The 15,141-nt window shown below is 42.4% G+C and overlaps 2 protein-coding genes across 5 annotated transcripts in view; one reads left to right on the plus strand and one right to left on the minus strand.

The window, feature by feature from the left end:
- The window catches only part of LOC129499895 (uncharacterized), an 80,530-nt gene that overhangs the window by 36,451 nt on the left and 28,938 nt on the right, over positions 1–15,141 (plus strand). The window lies entirely within an intron of this gene.
- The window catches only part of MFSD14B (major facilitator superfamily domain containing 14B), a 76,076-nt gene that overhangs the window by 16,663 nt on the left and 44,272 nt on the right, over positions 1–15,141 (minus strand). For all 4 annotated transcript variants that reach the window (XM_055309929.1, XM_055309928.1, XM_055309930.1 and 1 more), the window contains 2 exons: positions 2,511–2,638; positions 67–181 (listed from right to left, as the gene is read on the minus strand). In XM_055309929.1, the coding sequence (XP_055165904.1) occupies positions 67–181; positions 2,511–2,638 (243 nt within the window). The remainder of the gene's footprint in view (positions 1–66; positions 182–2,510; positions 2,639–15,141) is intronic.

Consider the following 15,141-nt stretch of genomic DNA (forward strand, 5'->3'; position numbering starts at 1 on the left):
GTACATTTTAAATAGAATGCTAATTAATTACTTCTCTGGTTAAAAAACCATAAACTATAATCTTACCCATCCATACGCAGTACTTCGCTCATGTTCTTGAGTGACATCAGCTACGTAAGCAAATATCACAGAGAATGTGACCGAGAAGACTCCAGACACAGAGATCATTGCAAAATACCACCTACAAAAAGATTATTTTAATTACCCGGGAGAGAGGAAGTGTGCATACACTTTTATAACCAGAGCCAAAGATATCATATAAAGATTATAAACCAAGAAATAAATTTATAAACAAATACAGGGCAGCCCCAGTGGCTCAGTGGTTTAGCGACGCCTTCAGCCCAGGGCGTGATCCTGGAGACCCGGGATCGAGTCCCACATCGGGCTTCCTGCATGGGGCCTGTTTCTCCCTCTGCCTGTGTCTCTGCCTCTCCCTCTCTCTGTGTCTCTCATGAATAAATAAATAAAATATTAAATAAAAATAAAAAATACATGTATATGTATATTTAAAGATATAAAGGACAACTAATAAAATGGTAATCAAGATGGGGAAGAAGTGGAAACACACCAATTTCTTAAGTGCTTAAAGGATGTCAGTACATGCAGCTGAAAAAATGAAAAGAATAAGGGTTAGACTGAGTGGCTCAGCTGGCTGAGTGCTGCCTTCAGCTCAGGTCATGATCCCAGAGTCCTGGAATCCAGCCCCCTGTGGGGCTCCTGGCTCAGCAGGAAGTCTGGTTCTCCTTTCTCTGCCCCTTCCCCCACTTCTGTGTGCTCTCTAATAATAAAATCTTAAAGCATAAATAAAAGAGCTACCCAAAAGCAGAAATCACAACAAAGACAATGTATTTAAGACTAAAATTTCAATAATATACACAGATGCTTAAAAAAAAAAACTAGTTATTACTAAACAAAATTTCACAGAACAAAAAGTAGGGTTTATCCTAGGACATAGGATATTTCAATATTAGAAAAATCTATTAATATAACTCTTCATAGTAACAAGTATTTTTCAGTGCAAAGTTCCCTTAACACTCAAATGATGAACCATTACAACATTTTCTTTATAGACATGAGATATTAAGTCCATCATTATCACTTTTATTTAACATTATTCATTAATCAATAAGCAAAAGCAATAACATAAAAATGAAGGAAAGAGGCGAAATCATTTCAAGATCTAAAGAAAAATTATTTTAAGGTACTGAGGACATTTTAAAAATGCCCTCATTTATTGGAAAAGCATGACTTCTTGAACAGAAAGACTCAGTATCAAAAGTATTTGATAAAAATTCATCATCCAGTAGAAAATAAAATGATCCACACTATGGGTAACCAACATATTTACAATATAACAAACACTGACATAAAATTATCAGATAATCAAAAGAAGACGTTTTCACATGGAGCCAAAAAAAGGAAATATTAATGCATTAGAAAGAAAAGAAAAGAAAGAGAAAAGAAAAGAAAAGAAAAAAGAAAAGAAAGAGAAGAAAGAGACAGAAAGAGAAACAAACACAGGGGCACCTGGGTGGTTCAGTGGTTGAGCATCTGCCTTCCGCTCAAGGTTGTGATCCTGGGGTCCAGGGATCAGGTCCCACATCAGGCTCCCTGCATGGAGCCTGCTTCACTCCCTCTACCTGTGTGTCTCTGCCTCTCTCTGTGTCTCTCCCATGAATAAATAAATAAAATTTTTCAAAAAATAAAAAGAAACACAAAAAATTTTCTATTCTAAGGTGTGCTCCTCACACCTTATGACAAGCATCTCAGCAACAGAAATTCTAGCCAAATACCATCCTCTGGAACCAAGGAAAACAACTCTGGTACAGCTCAGGTGCAAATTCCAACCATATTTGGTACTTGGTTATATGCTAAATATTCTCTCCCTATTTATCATGAAAAAAAAATGAGATCAAATTCAAATTCATAGTGTATGATTTAAAACAGGCTATGGTCTGGGACGCCTGGGTGGCTCAGCGGTTTAGCGCCTGCCTTTGGCCCAGGGTGTGATCCCGGAGTCCTGGGATTGAGTCCCACATTGGGCTCCCTGCAGAGAGCCTGCTTCTCCCTCTGCCTATGTCTCTGCCTCTCTCTCTGTCTCTCATGAATAAATAAAATCTTAAATAAATAAAACCTTAAAAAAACAGGCTATGGTCTAATTACAGTATACTCAAAAGTGACTGCTATCTATTGACATAAGCTATGTTCATTCAGTGCCCTAGAGCAGTGAAATGACAACACAGTTGCAGGTCACTGAGCCACAAGGGTGAGTACAGGGACTGTCAGTCCCCTCCCAGGGGTTCCAATACTTTAAGTGACTTGGTAGCAACAACAGCTGCGCTCAGAGACATCTTAAAAACCTTAGAGCCCAAAAAGGCTTTCAGTATTACATAAAGATCAATAAAAATACAGGTATCAACTGCTTTAAAATGGTTAAGAAATACTTTGCAGATGTATTATTCAGATGTGACCCAAAACAGTCAGTCATGTTGGAGGCCCAAGCAACTCACCACGGGCTGATCCTCATCAGTGGAATTGGGAAGCAGGTGAAGAACACAGTGCCTAGGAGGAAGGGTTTCCTCCCCCAAACATCAGACAGAGCGCCTATGAGGGGGGCACTCAGAAAAGATAGCAGGCCCTGGAGAGGAAAGGAGAAGCAAAGGTCAAATTGACAACTTGATTGCCCAATCACTTGTAATTCTTACTTTCTAAATGCTCCATTTTACTGTCCCCAAAACAGAGTAATTTGAAGCATTAAATACAAACTGTCATTTAAAAACATTCTAATGAATTTCTAGTCATGCTGTTAGAAAAGGGAAAAAGAGGGATGAGCTTGTTTTTCAGGAGAAACCAGAGAGGGGGTATGAGTTGTGTCCACCTACAGGGACCCATGAGATGAACACACCAAGCACACAGGAAGAGGCCAGAAACTTAATACAGTTAAAAAAAATATGTGTAGCCCAAATCAACTGCTGCACTGAAGACCTCTCTTGTCCACCTGGCCCCTGACCCTGGTCCTCCCTACAATATGTGCTCCCCATGATGAGCTGCAAACCTCTGCTCTCATCCCTTCTTTTCAAGCCCTGGAGTAGTCTCAGGGCGCCTGGGTGGCTCAGCTGGTTAAGGTCGAATTCTTGGTTTCTGCTTGGGTCATGACCTTGGGACCATGAGACTGAGTCCTGCATCAGGCTTTATGTTCAGTGCAGGGTTGTTTCTGATTCTCTCCCTCTTCCTCCCTCTCTGCTCCTCCCCTCCTTGGGCGCTGACTCTAAAATAATAATTTAAAAAAATCTTTAGGGATCCCTGGGTGGCGCAGCGGTTTGGCACCTGCCTTTGGCCCAGGGCGCGATCCTGGAGATCCAGGATCAAATCCCACGTCGGCTTCTGGTGCATGGAGCCTGTTTCTCCCTCTGCCTATGTCTCTGCCTCTCTCTCTCTCTCTCTCTCTCTGTGTGACTATTATAAATAAATAAAAATTTAAAAAAAATTAAAAAAAAATCTTTAAAACCCTGCAGTGGTCTCCACTCTGCAGTCTAAATTTTTCAGCAGGTATTTATGGGTGAAATAATGAATGTCTCAACTTTGCTTTTATAAAAAATGGGTGGGGGAGAACTGAGATGAGACTAGAGTAGGAAAACGTTGATAAATAATGAAAGTGGGTGAGAAGTACATGGATGTTCATTATAGTTCCTACTGTTTATCTGCAATGGCTTCAGCAGTGCCTACAAAAAGGACCCTCCCAGATCTGGCACCTGACAACATGTCCTGTGCTCTGACTCTAGAGGCAGTTCTCTGAGCATATCACTCTCCTCTGTGCCAGTGGGCCTGCACTGTATCTCCACACACATCCCACAGGGGGGCCTTGGCAGGTAAACCACCAGACATTCTTCATGACTCCAGGGGGAGAAGCACCTCCTCCTGTATCTATCTCTTAGCTCCCCACACTGGTTTTTGTGGGGTGTGAGACAAACCCCTCCCACGTGGTACCTCTCTCTCTCCTGTCATTTCAACATTTGTTATTTGTCCATCTTCTCTACAGAGACATGGGCAGAGGGAGAAGTATGCCCCCTGCAAGAAGCCCGATGTAAGACTTGATCCCAGGGTCTGGGATCATGCCCTGAGCCAAAGGCAGACACTCAAGCACTGAGCCACCCAGGTGTCTCTGTATGTCATTTTTAAACAGAAGATTAGAAAGCCAACCATTAAAATTATATTTAATATAGTTTTTACAGAAAAAAATATTCTGTCTTCCAGATTATAGATATAAATGGTAATTAATCCATTAAAATATTATTTAAATCAAATTCTTCCTGACAGCAATAGATACTGAAAGTATCTTCTGGGACAGCCTACTTTTTTACTAAAACACTAAAATACAATCCCACACAGCTGACCCCGGAAGAACACAAGGGTTGGGCACAAACACCCTCGACCTCATGCAGTCAGAGATACACGTAACTTCGACTCCCCCAAAAACTTAACTACTAAGAGCCTACTGCTAACGGGAAGCTTTATCAACAACAGCCAGTTCACAATATTTTAAAAGTTTTATGTATTTATACACTGTATTCTTTTTTTTTTTTAATTTTTATTTATTTATGATAGTCACACAGAATGAGAGAGAGAGAGGCAGAGACATAGGCAGAGGGAGAAGCAGGCTCCATGCACCGGGAGCCCGATGTGGGACTCGATCCCGGGTCCCCAGGATCACGCCCTGGGCCAAAGACAGGCGCTAAACCGCTGCGCCACCCAGGGATCCCTATACACTGTATTCTTAAAGTAAGCTAGAGAAAAGAAGTGTTAAGAAAATCATAAGAGAAAATACATTTACAGTCTGTACTGCATTTATCAAAGACAAAACAAAACAAAAAGTCTGCATACAAGTGGACCCATGTAGCTCAACCCTAGGTTTGTTCAAGGGTCAGCTGTACTTGCCTCTTTGGAAAACGTGAATTTCTAAAATATCAAAGACTTCTCCTATCCTAGAGTGATTTCTTCACTGCTCCATCTGGCCCTACATCCTATTAGGCTTCATTATTAGAGCAGCACATTGAGGACACCTGTACTCTGATTGATGGGGCAAGTACTTTTCAGTCCAGAAGACAGGACTCAATTTGCAAATGAGAACAAAACATTTAAAAATTAGCACCAGGCAGACCTCAAAGCTCTTGTCCTTATCAGAAATACTGTGATTCTCATTACCCACAGTAGTTATGATCTATAAGGCTGCCACAAACACTGAGTTAGAGAATGTGGAACCACTGCTCCTTAGGGAAACACAGTGTTAATTTCCTGCAAGGCTCTGGTCACCCGTTTTCATTAACCAATCAATACACAACCATGATTTGTGTGTATTTCTGTTTAAAGACACTTTATTTAATATATATTGTTGACTTATGAATATTGAACTCTTGGCCAACAGCACCATGACTCATGCCTGTTTAGGCACTCAGGCTTATCTGATAGTATATTTTCTCCATAAGGCATATCACAGACCTCTTGCACTTAGAGATACTAGTTAATACTACATGTGAGGACATTTTAAATAGCCAAATCACCAACAAAAGACACAAAGATGCACAAAATGTGGCACTAAATGGACTGCAAAAGGATACATGTACAGTCTGGGACTTCAAACAAGTAGACAGAAGTTGGACCTCAGCTACGCTCCCCACCTCACCTAGGTGCATGAATGACACAAAAGCACTGTAATGATCTGAGGTTACAAATAAACTCAGTGAATAGGTGGATATGCAAATATAAATCCAAACATAATGAGGATCAACTGAGACTATGCTATCATAGTCCAACGAGTACTAGAGACAACATGGTGTGTAGGAGTCGTGGTGTGGACAGCAAAATGCACCCATGGTTCACACAGTCACTGCAGTTAGTTAACTTCCCAGAGGACATGGGTGTTGAAGGCAACATAATTGGCCAGTACTTCTTTTTAAAAAGATTTTATTTATTTGACAGAGAGAGAAAGAGAGAAATCACAAGCAGGAGGAGCAGCAGAGGGAGAGGGAAAAGTAGACCCGACCCTCACCAAGCAGGGAGATTGACCCTGATCCCAGGACTCTGGGATCTCGGCCTGAACTAATATCAAAAGTCAGATGCTTAACCAAGTGAGCCACCCAAGTGCCTTGGCCAGTATTTCTGACATGACTTTTAAGCTCTAATTTGACACAGTAGCAGTTAAGAGTTTATTGTTCAATTAAATGCCATTATTCACTGAACATTTTAAAACATACAAAGAATGACAAATACAACTCACCTGAAACCAATATACGTGAACTTTACACTTTATATACCATCATAAAAGTTTTTTCCTTAACCATCATAAAAGCTTTAAGCAATGTTTTCCTTAACATAAGCAGTTGGCAAACATTTCACTAATGTTTAAAATAGTTGGGTTACTATTTTTAGAATTAAAAATGTTTTTCTTTCAAATAGTATAATTAACTTTGCAAATGAATGTGGGGGAGCAGTGGCTCCACTGAAGAATAGAGTACAAAGTCATTTTACAATTTCTGATAATTTCAGTTTTCCATGAAAAGTTCACACACTGTGACAAACTCTCAGTATTCTTCAATAAACTATGAGGAACTTGCAACATGTAGACCTGGTTACCCCAAAATGAGATTTGTTCATTTTGATATTTTATATGGTAATTTACTAATAATGACCTTTATCTCATTTCTTAAAAGATCAAAGAGAAAATTACACACAAATGGAACTGTGTTTTTTTAATAAAGATTTTATTTTATTTTTTTAAGATTTTATTTATTTATTCATGATAGACATAGGGGGAGAGAGAGGCAGAGACACAGGCAGAGGGAGAAGCAGGCGCCATGCAGGGAGCCTGATGTGGGACTTGATCCCGGGTCTCCAGGATCACACCCCGGGCTGAAGGTGGCGCTAAACAGCTGCACCACCAGGGCTGCCCAAAGATTTTATTTACTCAAGAGAGATGCATACATAGGCAAAGGGAGAAGCAGGCTCCCTCCCTGTGGGGAGCTTGATGCAGGACTTGATCCCAGGACCCCGGGATCACGACCTGAGCCAAAGGCAGACGCTCAACCACTGAGCCACCCAGGATTCCCTGGAACTGTGTTTTTATTTGTATAATTGACAAATACAAATATTTTCATCTATACTAACACAGGGTCCTCTCTGGGCTAGGGCCCACTGAGACCCTGCACAGTATAAAGCTTCCCTTCCCAGGGTATGCATCAATCAGCAAGAGGGCAAATGAGAAATGTGTCAATCAAAGTCTGGAAAAGTGAACCTGCAAAGCTGGAGAGGGGTCAAAGAACAGTTGATGCCAGAGACTTCAAGGAAAGAACAATATGGGCAGGAGGGCTAAGGTGTTTTGTTTTGAGATAAAGGAAAAGAAGTACGGAAGACTCATTAAAGGAAAGAAAAAACAAAAAGCAGATGAAAGTGAAATTAAATTGTTTTAATAAAAACATAAGTAAACAGATGTTTCCTTAATCTTAGAAGTAGTAGGGCTACTCCTTCAAATTCTAACTCCAAGAAAGCCCAGTGTATTTTAAAGTAATAACAATAACTTTGTAGCATCCACATACACCAAACTTTTCCACACCTTTCCCATGCATGTCCTTACACTGTGAGGTAGGTGTTATTATGGTAAGCAGCTAGCCCAAGGCTCATAAGCAGCAGAGGCAGGAATAAGCTCAGATGTGAGGTGGCTCCAGAATCTGAGCCCTAACCCTGAAGCCCACGATTCAAACCAATTATTAAAATAATCTGTTAACACTTTAGGGTCTCCAACCTAAAGCACATAAAGTACTAGTCTTTCCTACCTGTGGGTGCTCTTACACATTTTTATTTTAAAAATTTATTTACTTATTTCAGAGAGCAAGATCAGGAGGGGCAGAGGGAGGGGGACAGAGCTGAAATCAAGAGTTGGATGCTTAACTGACTGAGCCACCCAGGTGCCCCACAACTATTTTATTAAATGGATAAACTAGCAGTCTGTCATGAAAAGACTGTACTTAAAATTTATGAAGTTATTTTTAAAGTAGGTAGTCTGAAATTTTTATTTACAAATAAAAAGGATAGTCTTTAAGTTCTTGTCCCAACTAAGAATAATTCCCTGTAGGGACACCTGGGTGGCTCAGTGGTTGAGCGTCTGCCTTTGGCTCAGGGCATGATCCTGGAGTTCCGGGATCGACTCCCACATTGGGCTTCCTACAGGGAGCTGCTTCCCTCTCTGCCTGTGTCCCTGCCTTCTCTCTCTCTCTCTCTCTCTCTCTCTCTCTCTCTCTCATGAATGAAGAAATAAAATCTTAAAAAAGAAAATTATTCCATATGTATGTGGGCATGTGTTTGTGTAGGAAAACTATTCTGTACTTACTAATACCAAGGAGTAGCTTGAGGGAATGTTAGGTCACACTCTCAGGGTCATGACGTTGAGCCCTGCATCTGGCTCCACACTGTGAAGAGTCTGCTAGAGTTTCTCCCTCTCCCTCTACACCCTCACAGCCACACAAATAAATAAACCTTTTTCAAATAAAAAATCAGCCCAAAGTTTCTGTGTGTCCTTAATGCTAAGCTACTATGCTAAACATTGCTCGATGATTTAATTCATTTAAGTAGCAGAATGAGACAGCTGAGCAAGTCCTGGGACTACAGAAACTTGACCCCTGGAAGAGCATCCTGGCAGAGGGTTTACATGACATTTCCCTCATCCATTCTAGACTGAGAAGCAGCACATCTGCATGTGAACCTCTGTGGCTACCCCATTAACTGGCCCTCTGGGTCTTCTACTTTCTCCCTTTTCCCAAGCCTTCACTGTGATGTCAAAGCTAGAAAAGATTGTAACTTCCTGCTTTAGAGCCACCCACTGCATACTGATCAGTCTAGGTGTAATCCAGCCTTGGACACATGACCTGCTGAGTTTGGGACACTGATAAAGATGTCTAATTTTGTAATAAATATAAAACATGCTAAAGAAAAAAGTTTCAGGAAGTTACAAGGCAGACACTGGGTCATCAGACCAACTGGTCTTAATGACGCAAATAATTATGGTGACTCCACCAGCTATTAACCAGCAGTCATAACTAGATTTTATCTGCCAAGTCACACCATGGCATCTCAGTCTGGTGTTACTTTTTTTTTTTTTTTTTTTGGTGTTACATTTTTTACAAAGTGTAGCTAAAACTACTATGAAAGTTAGTTTTAGGTGTCCCCTTGGCTAGGCTATAGTACCCAGTTACTTAATCAAGTGCTAGAGTGGGTGTTCCTGTGAAGGTATTTTGTTTTAGTCTGTTTTAAAGTAAAGGGCATTACTCTCAATAATATGGGAGGGGGCTCATCCTATTAGTTGATGGTCTAAGATCAAAGTCTGAGGTTTCCGGAAGAAAAAGTTCTGCCTGCCCTACATATTTCAGACTTGCCAGCCCCAAAATCATGTGATGTCTATTTCTTTTTTTTTTTTTTATAAATTAATTTTTATTGGTGTTCAATTTACCAACATACAGAATAACACCCAGTGCTCATCCCGTCAAGTGTACCCCTCAGTGCCCGCCACCCATTCACCCCCACCCCCCACCCTCCTCCCCCTCCACCACCCCTAGTTCATTTCCCAGAGTTAGAAGTCTTTATGTTTTGTCTCCCTTTCTGATATTTCTCACACATTTCTTCTCCCTTCCCTTATATTCCCTTTCGCTATTATTCATATTCCCCAAATGAATGAGAACATACACTGTTTGTCCTTCTCCGGTTACTGTGGCCAAGTTCAAAAAGGGTGTTGCCTGAGTTCTTCTCTGGGATTTTGATGGAATCTTGTCTCACATTTAGATCTTTCATCTATTTTGAGTTTATCTTTGTGTATGGTGCAAGAGAGTGGTCCAGTTTCATTCTTCTGCATGTGGATGTCCAATTTTCCCAGCACCATTTATTGAAGAGACTGTCTTTCTTCTAGTGGATCGTCTTTCCTCCTTTATCGTATATTAGTTGAGCATAAAGTTCAGGGTCCACTTCTGGGTTCTCTGTTCTGTTCCATTGATCTATATGTCTGTTTTTGTGCCAGTACCACACTGTCTTGATGAACACAGCTTTGTAGTACAACCTGAAATCTGGCATTGTGATGCCCCCAGATATGGTTTTCTTTTTTTAAAATTCCCCTGGCTGTTTGGGGTCTTTTCTGATTCCACACAAATCTTAAAATAATTTGTTCTAAGTCTCTGAAGAAAGTCCATGGTATTTTGATAGGGATTGCATTATACGTGTAAATTGCCCTGGGTAACATTGACATTTTCACAATATTAATTCTGCCAATCCATGAGCATGGAATATTTTTCCATCTCTTTGTGTCTTCCTCAATTTCTTTCAGAAGTGTTCTGTAGTTTTTAGGGTATATTTTGAGAACCATTTGAATGGTAAATGGTTCTCCAACCTTTTATTTTCAGGTTGTAGGTGTCCTTCTGTCTAAAATGAGTCTCTTGTAGACAGCAAATAGATGGGTCCTGTTTTTTTATCCAGTCTGAAACTCTGCGCCTTTTGATGGGGCCATTAAGCCCATTCACATTCAGAGTTACTTGAACTTCTTCTTAAAGGGGAGTTTTAAGAGTCCCCCTTAAAATTTCTTGCAGAGCTGGTTTGGAGGTCACATATTCTTTCAGTTCCTGCCTGTCTTGGAAGCTCTTTATCTCTCCTTCCATTTTGAATGAGAGCCTTGCTGGATAAAGTATTCTTGGTTGCATGTTCTTCTCATTTAGGACCCTGAATATATCCTGCCAGCCCTTTCTGGCCTGCCAGGTCTCTGTGGAGAGGTCTGCTGTTACCCTAATATTCCTCCCCATGAAAGTCAGGGACTTCTTATCTCTTGCTGCTTTAAGGATCTTCTCTTTATCTTTGGAATTTGCAAGCTTCACTATTAGATGTCGAGGTGTTGAACGGTTTTTATTGATTTTAGGGGGGGATCTCTCTATTTCCTGGATCTGAATGCCTGTTTCCCTTCCCAGATTGGGAAAGTTTTCAGCTAGGATTTGTTCAAATACATATTCTGGCCCTCTGTCCCTTTCGGCGCCCTCGGGAACCCCAATTAAACGTAGGTTTTTCTTCCTTAGAGTGTCATTTATTTGCCTTAATCTGTCTTCATGGTTCTTTAATTGTTTATCTCTTTTTTCCTCAGTTTCCCTCTTTGCCATTAACTTGTCTTCTATGTCACTCACTCGTTCTTCCACCTCGTTAACCCTCGTCGTTAGGACTTCTAGTTTGGATTGCATCTCATTCAATTGATTTTTAATTTCTGCCTGATTGGATCTAAATTCTGCAGTCATGAAGTCTCGTGAGGCCTTAATGCTTTTTTCTAGAGCCACCAGTAGCTGTAGAATAGTGCTTCTGAATTGGCTTTCTGACATTGAAGTGTAATCCAGATTTTGTAACTCTGTGGGAGAGAGGGCTGTTTCTGATTCTTTCTTTTGAAGTGAGGTTTTCCTTCTAGTCATTTTGCTCAGTGCAGAGTGGCCAGAAACAAGTTGTATTGGAACACGGGGGAGTATCACTGGTCCGTCCAGCTGGTCTTCTGGGGGAGGGGCCTGCTGTGCTGATTTTCAGGTGTTAGCACTTGGGGGAGCTGCTCTGCCCCTGCCTGCTGCCGGGCTCAGCGGGGGTTGTTTATCCGGTGGGGCCCCAGGAGGAACAGTCGCAGTTGCTATGGCAACTCTGGAAGCCTGGATTCAGCCTCCGCAGGAACTACGGGGCTCGGGGCTCTCGGCTCTCGGTTCTCCGTCCGCTGGGCCTGGAGGCTCCGGGGCGGGGCCGCTGATCTGCTCAGCTCGGGGCAGGAGCGTCCTTGCTGTCCTGGGCCCTCCCGGCCTCTGCCTGTCCTGGGGGAGGCCGGGTCCTGGGCTGTGTCCCGGCGCCCTGTGCTCCGGGGCCTGCGCTGTGGGATTCGCGCTCCCGCCCTGCAGCTCCCTCCCTGGAGCCGCTCCCGAGCCCCTCCGAGCTGCTCCGAGCTGCTCCGGTGGGTCCCCGGTCCGCCGTGCGCGCTGCAGCCCTTAGGGAGCTCGGAGCACTCTCCTGCGCTCGCAGGTGTCTGTTAGTGTCCCAGGGAGCCTGAGGGCATCCCCGCTCTCCTGGGTCCTGCTCCAACTCCCTGCGAGCCCCTTTCCGCCCGCCCGGGAAGGTTGGTGCAGCTCCTGCTCCTCCGGGACGGGGCTCTCCTGTCCTGGGGACACTCGCCCGGGCCTCAGCCCGGCTCCTCGCAGGGCCCCTCCCCCTTGGAGGCCTTTTGTTTCTTTATTTCTTTTTCCCCGTCTTCCTACCTTGATAGAAGCGCGAACTTTTCTCACTGTAGCATTCCAGCTGGTCTCTCTTTACATCTCAGGCCGAATTCGTAAATTTTCAGGATGGTTTGAAGGTTATCTAGGTAATTTGGTGGGGACAGGTGATTTGGGGACCCTGCTCTTCCGCCATCTTGCCCCTCCCCCCCTGATGTCTATTTCTTAAATCTTTTAATATATATTATTTATATTATTAATCTCTTAATACTAGTGAAAAGAAAAAAACATAAAAACTAATATTTACCAATATTTATTTACACTGTAATTTAAAACCTTAAGAAATAAAGTATATTTCCTTATAAAAAATGTATCAAGGGACAACTGGGTGGCTCAGTGGTTTGGCACCTGCTTTCAGCCCAGGGCGTGATCCCGGAGTCCTGGAATCAAGTGCCATATCAGGCTCCCTGCATGGAGCCTGCTTCTCCCTCTGCTTGTGTCTCTGCCTTTCTCTCTCTCTCTCTCTCTCTCTCTCTCTCTCTGTCTCTCATGAATAAATAAATAAAATCTTAAAAAGAAAAAACTTATCAAGAGTCATTTAAACAGTGCTTGACTTCCTACTAAGCCATATAACTAATGACATGCAGTGAGGATCTATCCTCTGTACATTGGCAAATTGTCAGACCTCTTTCTAAATCTGAATCAATTTCCAACATTTTGTCCTTTGTGTTTTCAATGTCATGAAATACCATCCCTACAATTCCTTTAATGTGAAGCCTTCTGCTGACTTCACTTCCTCTGGGACATCTTCCTCATCACACTGTTCTCCTTTACACTGATGAGTTTATCTTTACTAAATTCTGCTGGCTGTACGCCTCAACCAGCTTATTTCTTCTTTAACTATGCAGAGGTTCTATTTGATCTCACTTCTAGCATTATCAGTAATTACTTCTCACTGCACTTCCAACCTTGTTGGCTGAGTTCCTTTTCAATAATCCATTTCTGTCAACTGTCATATGGGTTTATCACTGGAGACAAGGAGGCAACACAGCTACATGCTTTGCTGTCTGTGCAGGAACGAAGAGATACACAGTGATGAGTCACCAACATTTTGAAGTACCATGAATGGTTACTGATCATGAGGTTCATCTTATTTTTGTAGTGTTCTGTGGACAGGTGAGCCAGCAGCAGTTCATACTTTATGCAGTTACTCACAGTTAATACACCATGGTAACAGAGATTTGAACTATAATGTTGCAGGGGGCTGGTATTTTTTCCCTGAACTTGAATACCTCCAATTTGTGCACACTGGAATGTGCAAAAAGAGGGCTGCCTATACTTCATATAGTTTTTAATGTCATGGAGAAATTACTATGATATAATTAGTGATTGCTGATGGATACAAGAGCAAAATTACAGTCTCTGTGTAAACTGGATCTTGACTATTTAAAAATTCATAGAAAAAGACTGGAAAGGGACGCCTGGGTGGCTCAGCGGTTGAGCGTCTGCCTTCGGCTCAAGAGGCATGATCTCGATCCCAGGATCAAGTGAGGAGCCTGTGAGGAGCCTGCTTCTCCCTCTGCCTGCGTCTCTGCCTCTCTCATGAATAAATAAATAAAGCCTTAAAAAAGAAAAAGACTGGGGATCCCTGGGTGGCGCAGCGGTTTGACGCCTGCCTTTGGCCCAGGGCCCGATCCTGGAGACCCGGGATCAAATCCCACGTCGGGCTCCCGGTGCATGGAGCCTGCTTCTCCCTCTGCCTGTGTCTCTGCCCCCTCTCTCTCTCTCTCACTGTGTGCCTATCATAAATAAATAAAAAATTTAAAAAAATTGCTTAAAAAAAATTAAAAAAAAAAGACTGGAAAGAAATATTAAATCAATATTTACTGCGCATCTGTCATTTGCCAAGAACTGTTCTAGGTGCTGAGGATAACAAACAGTAAGCAAAGCAGACAGAAATTCATGTCTTCAAGAAGGTTCCAGTCTAAAAGAGAAAGGTTGAGAAGGACACACAATAACAACACAAAGCAAAATATATAGCATGTCAGAGGTGAAATTATAATGCTTCTGGAGAAAAAGCAGAGTAGGGGGAATGAGGTGATGAGAACAGGCTACATTATTCAAGACAGTAGTCAGTAAAGGCTTCACTAAAAAATGACATCTGGTAAAGAACTAAGGGTTAGGGAATGAGGCCAGTATTTGGGGGAAAGCAAGCAGAAGAAAAACAGAACCTGCAAAGCCCTCAAGCAAGCACAGACTAAGGAAGCTTTGGTTGGGGCAAGGTCAGAAGAGAGTATAGAAGAGACCAGGGATGATGCCAGAGTAGAAAATGGAGCAGAGATGGAATTGGTTAAGAATGCCACAAGCAGAGGATCCCTGGGTGGCTCAGCAGTTTAGTGCCTGCCTTTGGCCCATGGCATGAACCTAGAGTCCCAGGATTGAGTCTCACAGCAGGCTTCCTGCACAGAGCCGCTTCTCCCTCTGCCTGTGTCTCTGCCTCTGTGTGTGTGTCTTTCATGAATAAATAAATAAAATCTTAAAAAAAAAAAAAAGAATGCCACAAGCAGGGGTTTGTTGGGGGGCTCAGTTGGTTAAGCATCTGCCTTTGTCATGAACCCAGGGACCTGGGATGGAGCCCCCCCCATCAGGCTCCCTGCTCAGCAGGAAGTCTGCTCCTCCCTCTCCTGGCTTGTGCTTGCTTGTGCTCTCTCTCTCACTATCTCTGTGTATGTGTCCGTCTTTCTCTCTCTCTCTCTAAAAAAAAAAAAAAAAAAAAGCCACAAGCAGACTTGTAGTTATCAGGATCTCTATTTTCTGAAAGGAGACCAGGGAGTATTTTCATCATAGATCTATTTTCAAGGTACAACCAAAAAATCTGCTGCTGGAATGG

The sequence above is a fragment of the Nyctereutes procyonoides genome, unplaced genomic scaffold, assembly GCF_905146905.1.
Source record: "Nyctereutes procyonoides isolate TBG_1078 unplaced genomic scaffold, NYPRO_anot_genome, whole genome shotgun sequence".
In the NCBI taxonomy this organism is placed as follows: domain Eukaryota; kingdom Metazoa; phylum Chordata; class Mammalia; order Carnivora; family Canidae; genus Nyctereutes; species Nyctereutes procyonoides.